The sequence below is a fragment of the Balaenoptera ricei genome, chromosome 14 (assembly GCF_028023285.1).
Source record: "Balaenoptera ricei isolate mBalRic1 chromosome 14, mBalRic1.hap2, whole genome shotgun sequence".
NCBI classification, from domain to species: Eukaryota; Metazoa; Chordata; class Mammalia; order Artiodactyla; family Balaenopteridae; genus Balaenoptera; species Balaenoptera ricei.
This window is the reverse complement of record NC_082652.1, coordinates 70,483,132-70,499,623: the sequence shown is the minus strand read 5'-3', so window position 1 is coordinate 70,499,623 and position 16,492 is coordinate 70,483,132. Positions and strand designations below refer to the sequence as shown.

The window sequence follows — 16,492 nt, the reverse complement described above, 5'->3', positions numbered from 1 at the left end:
TTAATTGAAAGTTCTTGGTGTGTTCATTGGCTAAGCACCCCAAGTGACAGACCCATTGTGTGTGGTCAGAGGAAGACTTGGTGAAGCTGGTGGTCCCTGATTTCAAAGTCTACTTTTGTCCAGCCATTCTCACCAGAGATGGTCAGGTCACCATCATTTACGGCCATCGATTGTTGCTCTGGACTAATTCTGATGGATGAATGCTGCTGTAGAGGCCCAGAGGCTGAATCATCTTGCGAGGCCTGGCTAAGGAACTGCTGGGAGGAGTGACAGCTGGAAAGAGTAGTGGGAGGTAGCAACACAGATAATCAATAAACAATCTATATTAAAGAATAGAAGAGAGTTTTATTTGCACCAAGCTGAGGACTGGCGCAGGAGTGCAGCCTCCACCAAGGAAGAAAACACTCCAGAGAAGCATGGTTTTCAGCAGTTTTGTATCATGTCAGAACAAAGAACATATGTCAGACATTGACTTCAAGGTTTCAACAGAGATATATAGTTACAAATTATCAGATACACAGTGCGTGAGCATGACCTTGGCATCTGGGACGGGAACTTTATCTTCCAAGGAATGCTAGCATCGGTGTCATAGGAAGGGAAGCATTTCTCCCTGTTGTCAGAGTGGGCATGCTTTACTGTAATGGTTAAAACAAATGTACAACATATATTTGACAGACCATAAGTCAGGCTGTTCCAGTTTACATGAAGTTCAGGCCACATCAGGTATGAGCCTGACTGGCTTCCCCAGCCCCCAATATACACAAATTTCTTCAATCAGAGGTAATGTGGGAGGCATATGACAAAGGGACTGCTTTCCTTCCCAGCGTAAGGCACACAGTATGCCGGCGCCGATTGGTACACGCAGAAGGGAAAAATGATTTTACGGTGATATGAGACCCACTTAATCCAGGTAGTGTTCCTAAAGCGAGCCCCTTTCCCTGTGAACATCTAGGCAGTACCAGCTGCTGGCGCCGGAATCGACCGCCAAGATGGCGGCGCCCTCTCGGAAGCCGATTAGGACGCTGCCATGTGTTGCCAGTGAACGTACGGACTACGCCATCTTACGGAATCAGACTCCAAGATGGAGGCCTCCAGAAATATAAAGGCATGGCCATGTTTCCTGAGAATATATGGACTCGCCGCCGTACGGTCTCAGTAGTCAAGATGGCGGCGCCTGAGAGACTGTCGGACCTCTAAGCGGGCGACCGACTTGTGTGTCGCGGAGCCGACGCACTGGGCCTGCGCAATAGGAGTACGGCGACTGGGAGGAGCGTCGAAAAGCGGAAGTGCTTATAGGCGCCTTTGCAACGGCCGGGGACGCCGCGGAGGGGGTCTGTGTAGGTTCGCGGGTCGCTGAAGGGGTTCGTGAAGGGGTGCGCTGGGAGCGGAGAGATGGTGAGTACGAGGTCCCAGGAGGGAGTCGGCGGTAGAGGTCAGTGGGGTAGGAAATGGGGGTGTCCATCGGCAGACGCATGGGGGTTTGTGGTGAACCATAACGGGAGTCAGTGGGCAGAATGGGGCGGGGGGCTGTTTCGAGCTTTAGAATGATAGGGGGTCTGACGGTCAGGTTTTTTTACTCGTGTGTGAACCATCTGGGAGTTACGTGATGAGCCATTATGGGGGTCCGTAATGGAAGTTTAGTGGTAGTTCCTTGGGGGTCCGAATGGGGGATTCTTTGTGCCGAGTGGTGAGGGGTTTGCGAAGAGTTGTACTGGGCAGTGTGGAGTGAGCCGTGATGAGTGTATCGGGGGATCTAGGGGGGCGGGGCTGTCTGTGAGGTTAGTAACGGAGGATCTGAGGGGAAGCGTGCTGTCTGTGCGGGCCGGTGATGGGGGTCTGTGAGGAGCCATGACGGGGGCGTGATGCGGTGTTTGTAACGAGCAGAAACTAGCTCAGTGGGTGAATAGAGTGACGGGGTGTCCGGGGGGTAAGCGATTGGAAGGTCTGAGGCAGAGTGACGGGGGTTTATAAGCAGGGTAAGGGGGTGTCAGCGGTGAGTGATGGGGGGGGGGGTCTGTGCGGACTATGATGGAGAGATGTAGGAGGAGCCGTGGTGGGAAGTCCGTTGGCGGACTGTTGAGGTCTGTGGCGAGCCGTGATGGAGCTGTACTGGAGGGGTGAGGCGTCATGATGGGGGTCCTCTAAGGAGCCATGATGGGGGCTCCCACAGGAGGCGGAGGCGTCGGACCCAGAGCCTCCAGATGCCGGGGAGGACAGCAAGTCAGAGAACGGGGAAAACGCGCCCATCTACTGCATCTGCCGCAAACCAGACATCAACTGCTTCATGATGTGAGCCGGGGAGCGGTGGGCGGGATGGACAGCCGGCCGGGTGGGGAGAGGCCGATGGGTCCGGCCCCTCACATCTCCCTCACTCGCCCCACCCTCCGCAGCGGCTGTGACAACTGCAATGAGTGGTTTCATGGGGACTGCATCCGGATCACTGAGAAGATGGCCAAGGCCATCCGGGAGTGGTACTGCCGGGAGTGCCGAGGTGAGGGGCCGGAGTGGAGCGGGCAGGCAGCTGGGGCTTCCGAGGAGGAGGAGGCGGAGGCGCCTTCATGGGAGGGCGGCCCACGGGGAGCAGTGATCTGCGTCTGTGGGCAGAGTGATTGCTGGTCAGTGCTAAGCCGGAATGGAGGCTCCGTCGTGAGCTGTGGTAGAAAGTTCCACCGGAAGGGACAGCTCTGCCCTGCAGCAGGGAGACAGGGCAGGCGGGCGGGACCGAAGAGGAGAGACGAGGAAGAAAGTGTTCTGGGGCCATCCACGTCCCCCGGTGCCAACCCACGCTGGCTCCACCCTCTACCCCGCAGAGAAGGACCCCAAGCTGGAGATCCGCTATCGGCACAAGAAGTCACGGGAGCGGGACAGCACTGAGCGAGACGGCAGTGAGCCCCGGGATGAGGGTGGAGGGCGCAGGAGGCCTGCCCCGGATCTGGACCTGCAGCGCCGGGCGGGGTCAGGGACAGGGGTTGGGGCCATGCTTGCTCGGGGCTCTGCTTCGCCCCACAAATCCTCTCCACAGCCCCTGGTGGCCACGCCCAGCCAGGTGAGTGGCCGCGGTGGCTGGGCTAGGGGAGGTGATGCCGTCTCAGGCCCTGCGCGGTTCCTGAGCTCTGTTGCGGGCGCCTCTCGCTAGCATCACCAGCAGCAGCAGCAGATCAAACGGTCAGCCCGTATGTGTGGCGAGTGTGAGGCCTGCCGGCGCACCGAGGACTGTGGCCACTGTGACTTCTGCCGAGACATGAAGAAGTTTGGGGGCCCCAACAAGATCCGGCAGAAGTGCCGGCTGCGTCAGTGCCAGCTTCGGGCCCGGGTGAGCATGGGCAGAGCTGGGCGGGGTCGGGGGGCGGCCAGGATGTCTGGGAAGAGCTGATTGAGGCTAGGATGGGTGGGCCGGGTGGGGTGGAACCTAATCGCATACGGACAGGTGGGGAGGGACCTGGCTGGTTAGGACGAGCGGGGCGTGACCAGATGTGCTGGGCTAGCGGGGGAGCCCCCAACCCCAGATGCGCAGGGTAGGGCCAGGCGTCTCTAGGTGGTCAGACACATCAGCGCAGCTGGGGCAGGGCCGAGCATGTCCTGGCGATGGGGGGCGGGGGGCGCTGGTGTGTCTAGGGAGGCGAGGCGGGGCTCGTTGGTGGAGTCGGGCACTTGTGGGAAGGGCTAGGGCAGGGCCCCCTCCATCCACCTGGGGCTGACCTGGGCCTTCCTCCTGCCGGCACAGGAATCGTACAAGTACTTCCCTTCCTCGGTGAGTCCAGCCCCCCAGGGCGGGCGGGGCCTGCGGGCAGGGCGGTCAGGGCCAGTCCTGAGATTCTGCCCCGCAGCTCTCGCCGGTGACGCCCTCAGAGTCCCTGCCAAGGCCTCGCCGGCCACTGCCCACACAGCAGCAGCCACAGCCATCGCAGAAGCTGGGGCGCATCCGCGAGGACGAGGGGGCAGTGGCATCAGCAGCAGTCAAGGAGCCGCCTGAGGCTACGGCTACACCCGAGCCGCTCTCCGACGAGGACCTCCCACTGGACCCTGACCTGTACCAGGACTTCTGTGCAGGGGCCTTTGATGACCATGGCCTGGTGAGCGGACAGAGCGTCCCATGGTGGAAGGGTAGAGGTTACAGAAGCAGAGAGTGTCCCTAATGAGGAGGGAGGAGGCAGAGGGTATGGAAGTCTGACGTGGGGACCGAGCAGGTGGTGGGGAAGTCACGAGTGGAGCAGGCGAATCAGCGTATGCCTCACTCGCAGCCCTGGATGAGTGACACGGAGGAGTCCCCGTTCCTGGACCCTGCGCTGCGGAAGAGGGCGGTGAAAGTGAAGCACGTGAAGCGTCGGGAGAAGAAGTCTGAGAAGAAGGTGACCGAGAGGGTGCAGTGGATGTGGGGAGGGAGGGCAAAGGTCAGGGGCTGAAGGGCTGGGGTGCAGGGGGAAACAGGGGTCCGGGGCTGACTTCAGCTGCGCCCTGCCCTGGCCCGTCTTGTCCCACAGAAGGAAGAAAGATACAAGCGGCATCGGCAGAAGCAGAAGCACAAGGACAAATGGAAACACCCGGAGCGCGCTGACGCCAAGGACCCTGCGTCGCTGCCGCAGTGCCTGGGCCCTGGCTGTGTGCGCGCTGCCCAGCCCGGCTCCAAGTATTGCTCAGACGACTGCGGCATGAAGCTGGCAGCCAAGTGAGTCATTGCTGGAAGGTTCAGGGGAGTCAGGGGGTACAGGGTGGGGCAGGACCAGAGCCCTCTGTGTGTCTGCCAGTCAGTCACCATTCGGTCAACCAGGCACCCACCGGGCCATCCACCTGCTCCCCCGTCCGTCCGTCTGTCCGCCCAGCCATCTGCCCTTCAGTCACCTGGTTACTTATCCTTTCACCATTGAGTCACCCATCTGCTCTGCGCCCTTGGATCACACCGCTCATCTTACTGCCTTGCCTCCTTCTCTGCTCACCCAATTCACTGCCTCCTTGCAGCCGCATCTATGAGATCCTCCCCCAGCGCATCCAGCAGTGGCAGCAGAGCCCCTGCATTGCTGAGGAGCACGGCAAGAAGCTGCTCGAACGCATCCGCCGGGAGCAGCAGAGCGCCCGCACCCGCCTTCAGGAAATGGAGCGCCGATTCCACGAGCTCGAGGCCATTATCCTGCGGGCCAAACAGCAGGCTGTGCGCGAGGACGAGGAGGTGAGCGGGCGCGGGCGCGGCGGCGGCGCAGGGCCCAGTACCTGCTCCCGCCTGGCCTCATCGTCCCCCCCACCCCTTGCAGAGCAATGAGGGTGACAGCGATGACACGGACCTGCAGATCTTCTGCGTCTCCTGCGGGCACCCCATCAACCCACGTGTTGCCTTGCGCCACATGGAGCGCTGCTACGCCAAGGTCAGGGTGTCGGCCTGAGGGGGCGGACGGTGTGGGGACATCAGTGGGTCCCTGGGGGCGGGGGTGCCGTCTCGCGAGGGCATGCGGCGCACATCCACAGTCCCTCCGTTTGTGCTCACCCCTCCAGTACGAAAGCCAGACGTCCTTTGGGTCCATGTACCCGACCCGCATCGAGGGGTGAGTGTGGGCGCTGCGGGGGTTAGCGGGGCCGGGCCTGGGCGCCACCCTCCGCTTCCTCTGCTACCTTCTCTGCTCCACACCCCCCAGGGCCACACGACTCTTCTGCGACGTCTACAATCCTCAGAGCAAGACATACTGCAAGCGGCTCCAGGTGCTGTGCCCCGAGCACTCACGGGACCCCAAAGTAAGCTTTTCCCTCAGCTCTCCCCATTCTGTCCCCCTCCCTTCCCCCCGGGCCACATTTCTCCGTTCCTCCCTCTCCCGCTTCCGTTTCCTGCTGGCCCACTTCCACAGCTCCCACTTGCCCTGCCTCCTCGCCCTTCATGCCTCTTCTTTTTCCTGTTGCATCACCGCCTACTCCTCCCTCCCCCCACCTTCCTCCTCTCCTCCTCCCCCTCCATTCCTTCCCAGTCCCCCCCCCCCCCCAGTTCCTGTCCTCCTTCCTGCCTCACCACCCCGCACTCACGGCCACCCCCGGTCTCCCTGCAGGTGCCAGCTGACGAGGTATGCGGGTGCCCCCTTGTACGTGACGTCTTTGAGCTCACGGGTGACTTCTGCCGCCTGCCCAAGCGCCAGTGCAACCGCCACTACTGCTGGGAGAAGCTGCGGCGTGCCGAGGTGGACCTGGAGCGCGTGCGCGTGGTAGGTCTCGGCGGCGGATGCGGCGGGGCGGCGGGGCGGCGAGCTCCGGGAGCCCCTTCTCACGGCTCCTCCTGGCCCGCCCCCCCCCCCCACCCCGGCAGTGGTACAAGCTGGACGAGCTGTTTGAGCAGGAGCGCAACGTCCGCACCGCCATGACCAACCGGGCGGGCTTACTGGCCCTGATGCTGCATCAAACCATCCAGCACGACCCGCTCACAACCGACCTGCGCTCCAGTGCCGACCGCTGAGCCCCAGCGGTCCAGACGCCCTCCCGCCCTGCGCCACGGGCGGGAGCGGCCCCGGAGCCCACATTTGTCTGGTCTGCCATTCATGTTCCTCCCACGGCCCCTGAGTTTCGTCCTGTGCCCGTCCACCGTTTGACCGCCTGTTTGCCCTTACCATAGGGCCTGGGAACTTCCTCACGTCCTTGTCTGTTTCTCTGCCTCTCCGTTCTCTGTGCCTGGGAGGGGCTGCGGAGTCTGCGCACCCTTGCCTCCCCCACTCTGGTTTTGTTAATAAAATTTTGATGAAGCAAGAAAGCTAACTATGGACGGTCTCCAAACTTTTTTCCGTTGCAACTGCGTTCCCGCGCCCCTAGAGTGGCACACCTGTACCCCGGGGAGGCTGCAGTACAGGTGTAGGCTGCACACATCCAGTCGGCGCCCACTCTGTGCTCTGCAGGCTCCGCCTTGGTCTGTGGGGATATGAGGCGCTGAGGGAGAGTCCAGGGACCTACACTGTCAGCCTGTGCTCTCATTGTGTGACAGTGGGTATACAGTCAGTGCTCAGTGCGTGTATGGCTGATTCATCATTCCTGTGTGAGCAGGAATTTTCTTGTTTACTCTTATTGATGGTGTCCAGACCAGAGTTGTATGAAATGATGGACACAAGGCCCTCCTCTTTCCCCAGAAACCCCTCTCTCGGGACGCGTGTACAGCAGGAGCCCACTGGGTTTGTGTCGGGAACACCAGCCTGTTCTCTCGTTGTCAGGTGCAGTCAGCCACACAACACTACCTTTCCAGCATGGACCCGCCCTCACGGGCCTCCTGTTTACCTGCAGAGCAGCACCAGCCCTCCCCTAGTGGAAGAAGCTCTGGCCATCGCCAGGCATGACTTGTCCCTAGGCGCTCTAGTGACTCCAGCGGGGAAGAGAGAACAGGACACAATAGCCCTGGGGGAGAGCTTATGTTTTAAGGCAGGATAAGAAAATTTAAGCATAACATGCTCCCTACCCGTATTGGGCCCTCCCCAATGGGCAATGTGCATGTGCATTATACATTAACCAGACCTCCTCAAAGGCAGGAATGTCTGCTCAACCATAAAGATCAATTTTTTCCTTCTCGACGCCAGCAATGTAACTCCTTAGACGATAAAATTCTTAATTCTTTCCTAATTTTATAAGGGGTCATGGTGACCTGGTGCTGCTTCCTATGTGCAGATCTGGACTATGTATCTTTGGTGAACTTTATGTAAGATGTCAGTGTGTCATTTTAATGTATGACCCTTTGTCTCAAAAATGTATATAACTTCTAACAGGCAGAATAGTTCTCAGAGTTTTCTGAACAACTCTTTCTGTGGTTCTAATCCTCAGGTTGGCTCGAATAGAATTCTCTATTTCTCCTTTAGATTGACTGTTGATTAATTTTTCATCAACATAGGTCTTATTCTGGTCAGCACCTCTAGTTGAAGTGGATATTGTTGAATATTAGGCAGAGGCTTGGAGTTGTCAACAGTCATTTAAATAGAAGTGGCTGACACAGAGGTATATAGTGACAGGGAAACATTTTATAGGCTATACATGTTATCAATCATATTGACTTGTTGCACAAACATTGTACGTGTACTTTTAGCCGTAGAATTTAAGCAAGCAGTGATACACGCCATGCGTAGCTTGATAGCCAGGAAAAGGATAATAATACATACAGTGAAAATAATAATCATCTGTAAAACAGAGCAAAAAAAATTACCTAATCCTGAAGAGAGCCAACTAAACAGATCATTAAAAGGGTCTTTTTTTTTTTTTTAATGTCATAACCATTTTGCCTTTTAAAAATTTTATCTAGGAGCATCTCTACTTCTGCAGAGGTATTGCTATAGGTGCATCAAGTAGTGTGAGCAATAGCTCAACTCCTTGTTTAGCCAGTAGAAAATCAAAGGTAGGGAATTCCCTGGCGGTCCAGTAGTCAGGACTCCGTGCTTCCACTGCAGGGGGCACGGGTTCGATCCCTGGTCAGGGAACTAAGATCCTGCAAGTGGTGAGGCCAAACAAACAAAAAAAAAGATTAGAAAAAGAAAAGAATATCGAAGGTAACTATTATCCAATACTACTTAGGTTAAGGAATTGAGGGATGTCTCTTGTGCTGCAATGCTTTTTGTAGTCTCTTCGGCTGTTTGACCAGCGGGTGGCTGATAGATTTATGACCATATCTCTCTTTACATATACTCCTTCACTAGGAATCAAGATTCTCAAAAGACTTTGCTACCAGGTATCTTGGTATCCTAATAACATTGATCTCTTCTGTAATGGAGAGAGAAAGGAGTTTTATCTGTCTCTTTTATATAGACAGTGGGATAACATAACATCCCAATAAGCATAAACCTTCTACCTGTCAGCTCTTAACATATTTATGTGCCCATTCTTGGGAAGGTGGGTCAATTCCAATGCCATATATGAAGACAAAACCTGAGGATGCAAGTGATCCAAAGTTGCAAGTCCAACAATCGGTTAAATGGCCCCCAGTAGCTATACTCTGTGACAACTTTACTAAAGAATTTTCTTTCCATCCTAAACACTGGGTCAAAAGTATAGCCAGAAGCAAAACAATAACTCTCAATGTTGACAGAGAGACAGGCAGTCGGTAAACAGTACAACTGAACTAGTAGGATGGGTCTTTCAGGGCTGGTCTGGACTCTTGGGTTAGCTGTCTGCTACTGTTGTCGACTTCTTCTCATCCCAGCTTGGTGAAGCTTGTCTTAGTCGAAGTCAGATGTCAGAAACAGGGGTCGTGGTCCATTTAGGAGCAGAAGCCTTTTTTTTAAATGAGAGATAGGAACACAGGAATTTACTCCTCTGAGCTTTGTAGCACAGGGGTTAGTTAATAATACCTGATATGGCCCTTTCCAACGCAGCTGCAAAGCATCTTGTACTTATGCCTTTTCCAATGGACAAACTCTCCAGGTTGCAGTCCATAATCCATAAGGTCTTCATCTCCTGGGAGCTCACGGTGAAAGGAATGTTACCAGCTTTTCATTTTCTTTAAGTGCCTTAACGAGTCCCTGACAATAATGCAACATATCACACCCTTATGCAATGCTGGTTCATACATGCCTTCATCTGGGCACATAGGTCGTCCAGCGGTTATTTCAAAAGGAGACAGTTGATGCTTACCAAAAGGAGTGGACCTAAGGCTGAGAAGCACCAATGAGAGAGCTTCTGGCCATGAAAGATTAAAAGCCCCTGAGAGTTTAGTCAGTTGAGGTTTTTTTTTTGTTTTTTTTTTTTTTATTTCCTTGAAAGGTACACATTTATTTATTTATTTATTTATTTATTTTTGGCTGTGTTGGGTCTTCGTTTCTGTGCGAGGGCTTTCTCCAGTTGCAGCGAGCGGGGGCCACTCTTCATCACGGTGCGCGGGCCTCTCACTATCGCGACCTCTCTTGTTGTGGAGCACAGGCTCCAGACGCGCAGGCTCAGTAGTTGTGGCTCACGGGCCCAGTTGCTCCGCGGCATGTGGGATCTTCCCATACCAGGGCTCGAACCCGTGTCCCCTGCATTGGCAGGCTGACTCCCAACCACTGCGCCACCAGGGAAGCCCTCAGTTGAGTTTTGATAGTGTGTTAATTCTTTCTAACAATCCTGAAGATTGGAGGGGGGTGATAAGTGCATTAAAGATGCTGCATTATTGGCTAAATGTCATAAATAGATTTAATTATTTGTCTGGCAAAGTGAGTCCCTGGTCACTATGTAACTCAGAAGGAATTCCCCAAACAGGAATTATTATTTCCAATAGTGATTTACCTACTGTTATACCCATTGCTCTCCTGCAGGGAAAAGTTTCAACCCAGTGTGAAAACATACAGATCATCACCAAGATTATTTATATCCTCGAGGTGGTGGCATTTGGACAAAGTCCAATTGCCATACCTCAAAGGGTCCCTTAGGAAGAAGAATGTGGCCTTGTGCGCCATGAAGTGGTTTTCTGGGATTATATTTAGGACACAGAGTACAGTGAGTACATACTTTATGAGCCACCATGGGAGAATGTTTCCAAAATTATAGTTTTCCCCATAAAACCATCTTTCGGGTGCCTAATGAGTTAAAGAATATACATGCTGGAGTAACAGCCATTGTGCTCTAACAGACACTATAAGTTTTTAAAATCAGGTCCAAAGCATATTTGTGTGATGGGTTCAAAAATTCCCCCTTTTTGTAGCCACATCTGTTTATCTTCTTTAGTGGCGATTTCTTGAGCCTATGGAAGGAAATCTTTTACTGGGTTAGCAGGGTTCACAGAGAGCAATGGAAGTTCTCAAAGCTGAACAGGATGAATTTTTTTTTTTAATTATTAGCACCTTTAATTGTTATTTATTTATTTATTTTTATTTTTGGCTGTGTTGGGTCTTCGTTTCTGTGCGAGTGTTTCCTCTAGCTGCGGCAAGCGGGGGCCACTCTTCATCGCGGTGCGCGGGCCTCTCACTATCGTGGCCTCTCTTGTTGCGGAGCACAGGCTCCAGACGCGCAGGCTCAGTAGCTGTGGCTCATGGGCCTAGTTGCTCCGCGGCACGTGGGATCTTCCCATACCAGGGCTCGAACCCGTGTCCCCTGCATTAGCAGGCAGATTCTCAACCACTGCGCCACCAGGGAAGCCCAGAATGAATTTTCAAAGTTTTCTGTTTGTCTGCAGCGTCAGCAAGCTAATTTCCTTTAGGTTCCTTAATGTTAGATTTGGGATGCCCCAGTGCTTTAATACTTGTCAACTGTTTTGGCAGTTGTATAGAACTACAACCTGCAGTTAAGAACTCTGCAACCTGTTTCCATTTTTCATAGGCTGCCCTGAAGTGGTTAAAAAACCCTTGTTTCCATAGCATTCCAAAGTCGTGTGCCACACCAAAGGCATAACAACTGCCAGTATATATATATGTACTATCCGGGCTTTGCCTAGTTGACAAGCTCGGGTTGAGGCGATTCATTAGGCTTGCTGTGCGGACTTTGTTTCTTGTAAATAAGAGCTTTCTCTTATGTCCACTGTGGATGTTTTTGCATATCCAGCTCAGTAATGTCCCTGTTCATCCCTTAAACAGGGTCCTTCTGTGAACCTAATTAAATCAACATTATCAATAGAAATTTCTTATAAATCATACCTGGAACAAGAAGATAATCTGTTAGTAAAATGCAGTCGTGGTTGTTTTCTTCCGGTGGTGCTGGAAGCAAAGTTGCAGCGTTAAGATTATTACATTGCGGTTCATGCCCACCCAGGGACACTAAAAAAAAAAAAAAAAGATTATTACATTTAACTAAGGTAATGTTAGGTACAGAAAGCAACAATACTTCATAAGAAGCTAGTCACCTTACAGAATAGTGCTGAGTGTGGTGAGAGTTTAGAAAAAACTCGACTGAGTGTGGGACATAAATCATTAAAGGAGACCCCCATTATTATTTCTCCAATAGCCTTACATAAGAAAGCCTTTGCTGAAATAGCCCTCATACAAGGCGGAAGTCCTTTTCCTACTGAGTCTAATTGCTGACTGTAATATCCTATGGGTCGCTGTTTATCACCATGCTCTTGAGTAATACACCTAAGCAGTTCCTTTAACTTCAAGTACAAAGAGAAAAAAGAGCAAGTTATAATTAGTGTGACCCAAAGCCAGTGCCTGAGTTAAGATGGATTTTAAGGTGTTTATGGCCTCTTTTCCTTTTGGCACCCACTCAATCAGATCAAGCTGGTCAGACTTAAGTAATGCATATAAAGGTTGAGAAATAAGTGGAAAATTAGGTACCCAATGGCTACAATATTCAGTCAGACCCAGAAGTCGTCCCCTCAATTGTTTCTTTTTTCGGAGAAGTGAGAAAGCTAAAATCTCTTTAATTCTTTCAGAGTTGATTCATAGTCCTTCCTTAGATATAAAGCGGCCCAAATGTTTTACAACAGGTCAGCAAATTGGAGTTTATCTTTAGGCAACTTGTGTCCCTTAGAAGCTAGTTGTTGTAACAGATGGATGGTGTCTTTTTGAGAATCCAATTCATTTCTAGAACATAAAAGCAGGGGCTTCCCTGGTGGCACAGTGATTAAGAATCCACCTGCCAATGTAGGGGACACAGTTTCGAGCCCTGGTCCGGGAAGATCCCACATGCCGCGGAACAACTAAGCCTGTGCGCCACAACTACTGAAGCCCACGCACCTAGAGCCCATGCTCCGCCACAAGAGAAGCCACCGCGATGAGAAGCCCGCGCACCGCAAAGAAGAGCAGCCCCCGCTTGCCACAACTAGAGAAAGCCCGCGTGCAGCAACGAAAACCCAACGCAGCCAAAAATAAATAAATAAAATGAATAAATTTATTTTAAAAAAAAGAACATGAAAGCAAATCATCTACACATTGAATTAAAATGGAACCACCAGGAAAATTTACATCAGCTAAATCAGTTTTGAGCATTTGAGAAAAGTAAGTGGGGTTCTCACTATAGCCCTGTGGCATGGCAGTCCAGGTATATTGATGATTTTCCCATGTGAAGACAAAAACGTACTGACTGTCCTTCTTTACTAGGATACTAAGGAAGGCATAAATCAATTAGTGAAAAATAGCAGCTATCGGCTGGAATGACTGATAGCAGAGTGTGTGGATTCGGGACCAAAGCACAACGAGGAATCACAATGTTATTTATAGCTTTCAGATCTTGAACAAATCTCCAACCTTTCCCATTGGCCTTTCTCACAGGTAAGATAGGTGTGTGTGACAAGGACTGGTACAAGGAATTATAAGTCCCTTCTTAAGAAATTCCTGAATAACAGGGTTTATTCCATTTAATGTCTCTGGTTTAAGTGATATTGTCAAATATTAGGTAGAGCCTTGGAGTTGTCAACAGTCCCCTTAATAGGAGTAACCAATTTAATTTTTTCAGTATCTGAAGAAGATGATGACCATAATTCTTTAGGCACTGGAGATAACAGGTCATTCATTTTTTCTTGATCTGTGTGAACCACTGATTTTACAACCATCTATTTTTCAGTAACTAGATTTTCCTCAGCATTAAATTTTCTAAACCTAGAAGCATTTCACCTTTTTGTGAAAAGGCAATATGAGCGTTGCTGGCTTCTGAATGGTCTCTTCCTATCAGATGAATTGGGGCACATTTTACTACAAGAAACACAAGTTTCCCTGTGATAGTTGCTAACTGAAAGGTTAGCGACTCTGATTTTAAAATTTGCAAAGGTAAATTAGAAACCCCTACTATTTGAATTGACCTTATACTCCCAGGGAGAGGGCAATGAATAAGGGTAGGGTAAAGACCAGAGATTGTAGCCCCAGTATCTACAATGGCCTTTGAAGTTTCCCCTCTGATTGTTGTCTCAGTTGCCCCTAAGGTATTGGTGAGGAGCTGGGGGAAATGCCCTTTCATAATTGTCAGAGCACTCCTATTCCTTTTTAGTTTTGCCATGTTCCAAATTCCATTTAAATGTATGGCACTCTCATTTGAAGAGACCATGGCTTTTGCGCTAAAAACAAGTGCAGGCATTTCGTTTTGGGCCAGGGTTAGAAGAAAAGTGTTTTAATAGGGTCTCTAAGTTGCTGTAGTTGTACATTCATGACTTTAGTGACTCTTTCTTCTTCTTTCTTTGGAAGGTTTTAGAGAGCTTCTCTGCAATAGTGACAAGCATGTTAGAATGTATTATGGCCCAGTCCAATTCATGTCTTTTAATTAGCTTTGCTATTTTTTCATCTAATCCCTCTTAAAGATTGAATTTAGAATTGGATCATTTTGATGATTTTGCAAACTTTCAGGGGCCATTCCAGGGTGCTATTTGAAGGTTTTCTCAAACCTCTCAAAAAAAAAAAAAAAAAGTTTCTCTGCGCTTTTGCTTGCATTGGTGGATTATTGTCCACTCTATTTTCTCAGGAAAAATTTTGGGGATGGCTTGGTACAAGTTACGAGCAAGTTCTCAACACCTGTGAACATCTGCATGTTCATGCTTATGAAAATCTTCCATAGGTGTCTCCCATTCTCCCTTTTGTAGCCATACTTGGCTTTACTTTTGGATACCAGCAATTGCTCAAGCTATTACAAATCTGAGTATCCTGGCTCACGTATCCTTACACAATGAATTCTCTAAAAACCCCTAAAGGATATTGTAAAGGGCCTGGAAAATCCTTAGTTAAATTTTTAAGTTCAGCTCTAGTCCAGGGAGTATATATTAGTTCAGGCTCACCTCTTCCAGTAGGTTTCTCTTTAAAGGGACCTGCAATGATTTTAGGGCTCTCGTTTATTCCCTGGGGTCCAGTTAATTTTTCCTTTGGAGGTGGAGGAGGAGGTAGAACAGACAAATTGAGATATGGACGTTCAGAAAGGAGAAGGTATAAAGTTCAGAAAGGAGGGGAAGGAGGAGGAGAAAGGGATAGGGTAGCTTCTGAGCTTTTCTCCAATTTAGCAACAGTTTCTAATAATTTTCAGTTAGTTTCCTGTAAAGGTGTCATTTTATCATTACCATGCTTCAAAGCTTCTAAGTACCAATTGAAATATGCTTCCCATCCTGTCTATGTAATTTTATAGCCAGCATTTTCCAATTTTGCACGCAAGTAAACTAATTTTGGTAAGTCGAATGTTCCCCGTTTTGGCCATTTAAGAGTTAAGTTAGAGCCTCCCATTTTACCAAGTTCTTGCAAGTATCGGCTCCATACATACTGTACATGAAGCCAGCCGAAGTTCCAATGGGTGGTTATCCATCTGGGAACTGGTCAGCTTTAGAAGCACGATTTCCCATTTTCCTTTTGTTTAATTTGTATTATGAGGTCACAATTCCTAAGGGCGCTGCAGGGTCAGAAGTGTGCTGCTTGTGAGCTTAGCTCCTCAAGGTGTCACCCTTGAGTCGGTTCAGATATTCTGTGTCAGTTTCTCCTGTAAGCTGTCTAAAGCCACCATGGGGGCTTGGAGCACCGTAAATTACCTAAAGTGTTAAAAGGGCGTTTCCTATGGGACTCCTACTCATTATAAGGATGAATCCTCAGACACTTCCTCTAGGTTCTCAGTCACCAGAGAAGGCCTTGTGGCTGGAAGGAGCAAACGTCCGTTTTCTTCAGAGCTGAATAGGTTCAGTCTCTTGTTCTGCTGTCAAACAGTTTGTTCAAACCATTTATACACAATCTTTCCAACTTGAGCCAAATTAAAAAGACCAGCCAACCCAGTTCACTCCAGAGTTCCTTCTTGGCTTTCCCCTTCTAGGAACCTCCATCTAGCGCATTGCCTAGGAAATTCCCCCTCGGTCCCTTTCACCTGGAAATGTACCGGTACCCTGTTAAGACTATAAATCCTAAAATTTTAACAGATTGGATAAAATTCAGGATCATCATGCAAAGCAATGAGGTCCAGATATCAGGAGAACTCACCAAAGCAACTGAGGAATACCAAAAAGCCGGTGGGGCTCAAAGGGCCAGTGCTGGTACTGAGCGCTGGTTTAGAGTAGGCTCCAGGTGTCCTCTGATGGGTGTCTCTGATATCCTGCTAACTACACCAAGCAAATATCAACAGAAAAGTAATCAATATTGATCTAAAGTAGAAATAGAGAATTTTACTTGAGCCAACCTGAGGATTATAACCCAGGAGACAGTCTTTCAGAAAACACTGAGGATTGTTCCGCCTGTTAGAAGTCGAAGGCACAATTATATACATTTTAAGACAAAGGATCATACGTTAAAATGACACACTGACATTTTATATAAGGTTCACCAAAGATACATAGAGCAGATCTACACATACAAGGCAAGCAGTCACCATGACCCCTAACAGGATTAGGAAAGGAAAAATTAATCTTCTCTGCAGGTACACTACTGGTGTCAGAAGAAGGAAAGAATGATCTTTACAGTTGAGCAGACATTCCTGCCTTTGAGGAACGCTGGTTAATATATAATACAGATGCACGTTGCCCATTAGGAAGGGCCCAACATGGACAGGGTGTATGCTACACTTAAATTTTCTTGTCCTACCTCAAAACATAAATTTTATTCCATCACCTGTTATTCAGGAATTTCTTTTAAAAAGGCTTATAGTTTCCTGTACTAGTCCTTGTAACATGTCTATCCTGCCAGTAAGAAAGCTGAATGGA

General features: G+C 50.0%; 1 protein-coding gene across 2 annotated transcripts; it reads left to right on the top strand.

The window, feature by feature from the left end:
• Positions 1-1,205: 1,205 nt before the first annotated feature.
• Positions 1,206-6,723, top strand: CXXC1 (CXXC finger protein 1). 2 transcript variants are annotated; one of them, XM_059894741.1, is made up of 15 exons: positions 1,207-1,395; positions 2,171-2,289; positions 2,391-2,491; positions 2,811-3,046; positions 3,137-3,313; positions 3,725-3,751; positions 3,828-4,073; positions 4,242-4,349; positions 4,482-4,666; positions 4,957-5,164; positions 5,247-5,357; positions 5,485-5,534; positions 5,625-5,721; positions 6,027-6,179; positions 6,281-6,723. In XM_059894741.1, exons 1-15 carry the CDS (start codon positions 1,393-1,395, stop codon positions 6,425-6,427), a joined length of 1,968 nt encoding a protein of 655 aa, XP_059750724.1. In that variant the 5' UTR covers positions 1,207-1,392; the 3' UTR covers positions 6,428-6,723. The 2 variants fall into 2 exon arrangements, with proteins under 2 accessions (XP_059750725.1, XP_059750724.1); XM_059894742.1 differs by lacking the exon at positions 3,725-3,751 and having other exon boundaries at positions 1,206-1,395.
• Positions 6,724-16,492: the final 9,769 nt, after the last annotated feature.